Source organism: Haplochromis burtoni, unplaced genomic scaffold, assembly GCF_018398535.1.
Source record: "Haplochromis burtoni strain Fernald_Lab_line unplaced genomic scaffold, NCSU_Asbu1 Contig_874, whole genome shotgun sequence".
Classification (NCBI taxonomy): Eukaryota; Metazoa; Chordata; class Actinopteri; order Cichliformes; family Cichlidae; genus Haplochromis; species Haplochromis burtoni.
Genome location: NW_024583235.1, coordinates 58,208 through 60,719, shown reverse-complemented (window position 1 = coordinate 60,719; position 2,512 = coordinate 58,208). Strand labels below are relative to the sequence as shown.

The 2,512-nt window shown below is 47.8% G+C and overlaps 1 protein-coding gene across 3 annotated transcripts in view; it reads right to left on the bottom strand.

The window, feature by feature from the left end:
• Nucleotides 1–1,463: 1,463 nt before the first annotated feature.
• The window catches only part of sim1a (SIM bHLH transcription factor 1a), a 31,504-nt gene continuing 30,455 nt past the window's right edge, over nt 1,464–2,512 (bottom strand). For all 3 annotated transcript variants that reach the window (XM_042215931.1, XM_042215932.1, XM_005950935.3), the window contains one exon: nt 1,464–2,170. In XM_042215931.1, coding sequence (XP_042071865.1) covers nt 1,464–2,170 — 707 coding nt within the window. The remainder of the gene's footprint in view (nt 2,171–2,512) is intronic.

Genomic DNA, 2,512 nt, shown 5'->3' with positions numbered 1-2,512 from the left:
TGAATATACAAGCAGTTAGACTGGATCTGATTGCAGCTATATTTCAAACTCATAAACAAACATTTATATAATAAATACTGTTTTTGCCCATGTGCTTAAATGTGATGGCCTTTTCTGTTGGAGCACATTTACAGTACACTATAAATAACTTTAAGAAATTAAGCACATTTCAGGCTGTGACTAAACAAAAAAATCAAACTGGTATAAATATAGGTTCATCAGCAATAACCAAACTCCAGTCTTGTTGTGCAAATATGTATAATTGCAACAACAGTTGCTTCAGGGATGATGAATGATGCAATTTAGCTAACTGACCGGGCACACCAACGTTTTGCATATGGTCACGAGCACCAATCGCCCTGCACTCACTCATGATTAACGTCATGGAAATGAAACTTCATATGTTCTGTGCACGCGCTCAGACCAAACTTAGAGTTTGCTAAACAGCAGCACAAAACCTCCTTCGCTCATTTTACTGTGATGCTATTCAAATATGATCCTGTGTCAGCCAATCAAATATCTCCAAAGGTGTATTCAGTGTGTATCGCTCTCACTAGACGCCAAAGGTCAACGTGACCGTGAACACAAAGGGAGAGAAAACAGAGAATGGCTTTGCATATTAGTTTGTTTCAGGTGATCGCTCTCATTTCAGGACCAACCATCATGGCAGCTGGACAGTGTAGCGGTAAGACCACACACCTTTGGAGCCGACGTCACGAGTTTGATTCCCTCCCAGTATCCAGTAAGGGTCCTGGCTAGGCCCCCCCATGCCGAACAGCGCGGCTGCAGCTCTGACGTTTCACTGCATGTTGTACTCTTTGTGATTGTGACCAATAAAGCTCGTTTCTTCTTTCTTTGCTCCGTGTCCAACCCAACCTAAGCCTGCCATGTGTCTTCACCAACAGTGTGTATAAAAAAAACATCAGTTCTGTCTCTGATAGAAACACATCGCCATGTGGACGAGTGAAACTGACACAGGATCTGATGCTAAACCAAAAGGAAATCCATCCGTTTTCTATCGAGTTCTAGTTTTGACTTAAAGGCCTTCAAATGGGAACAGACGCAGATCACAGGCCCACTCGGTTTGTTTGTGAACCGAGTGAAGCGCTGCATTTAAAGGACATCAAATCGATTCATAGTCGATTATAAGGCCGTGTGTAAATATGTGTGATACTCGAGTGGGTTTAATCAAACTCGCTACCCTAACAAAACACATCAACTGCTCCCAGTTTGAATCATAACTCTGTTCTTTCTAATTCTGATTGGACCAGAGAAAAGTGTCCAAGCTTCAGCAAACAGACAGACCCAGCAGAGCCACGGGCACAAAGAGCTTCCTGTTTCAAATTGGACATTTTAGAAGCAGCCAAATGAACTTTCTCTGGGAATTCATTGGTACGGTGAAAAACAGATGCAGGTGAGTCTCTCCTGTGGAGAAGCTAAACAGACTGTGTGTCAGAAAAGTGTTAGCTTCCATTAGTAATAATGACAGATGTGCCTTTACGCCCAGTGGTCTGCTCTGCTGGTATGCGGAAGTGATCGTAGGGGGTGGAGCCGGTGCTGTTGGAGGTGCAGTAGCCCCGGAGGCTCTCTGGGTCATACAGGTGCTCCAGAGTGTAGCCGGCCAGGGAATATGCTGGATGCTTGTCCAGGTAGGGCCGCGGGTGTGTATGGGAGGGATAGAGGGCCGGAGCTGGTGTTGGGGAGCCTGAGCATGCCCCTGCACGACCAAAAGGATGTAACTGCAAAGAAAGGGGGGGCAGTTCTGTCTGGAGGTAGTCTTTGGGCTTATGGAGACACTCTGAACCTGGACTGTTGAGCTTAGACTGAGGGGCGGGGCTAGGCGTGGGGCTGATCACCTGACTTAAACCTCGACACAACATGGTCTGTAAAGGCAGAGGCCCTTGAGTGTACTCGGGCGTAAAGCACGACCCAGGGCCCTTGGGCAGTCCGTTTGCTGGCCCCAGTGAGGCCTCGGGTGTGGGGCCTTTGCGTAACTGCAGGCAACTTTCTTCTTCCTTGATCATCTGCTGCGTGGCTCGGATCAACGTCTCGATCTTGCTGGGCTCCTGTGGACTGCAGCGATAGCGGTCGGCTCGGTAGCGGTCCCCTGAGTCACTGGCTGAGCCTCCGTCTGGTGAGCTGACCACGCTATCCTCATCCCAGCCCCTGCCTGCAAAGGGAAGCAGTGACAGCAGAGGAAGCACGAATAAGAATTTGTAAGCTTAAGGTTGCTCCTTTCTTCCACTGAGATCTCTGCCAGTCATCAGCTGTAGTCCTGCATCAAACACCAAAACTATTCAGACCCATGACAGTCATGTGACTATCCACTCAGCACACACAGGAGCATCACGCCCCGTGGATCCTGGCTGAAGACACGTGTACTCATGGCTTTACTGCAGATGACCTGTGATCATACAGTGGGGCAAAAAAGTATTTAGTCAGCCACCGATTGTGCAAGTTCCCCCACCTAAAATGATGACAGAGGTCAGTAATTTGCACCAGAGGTACACTT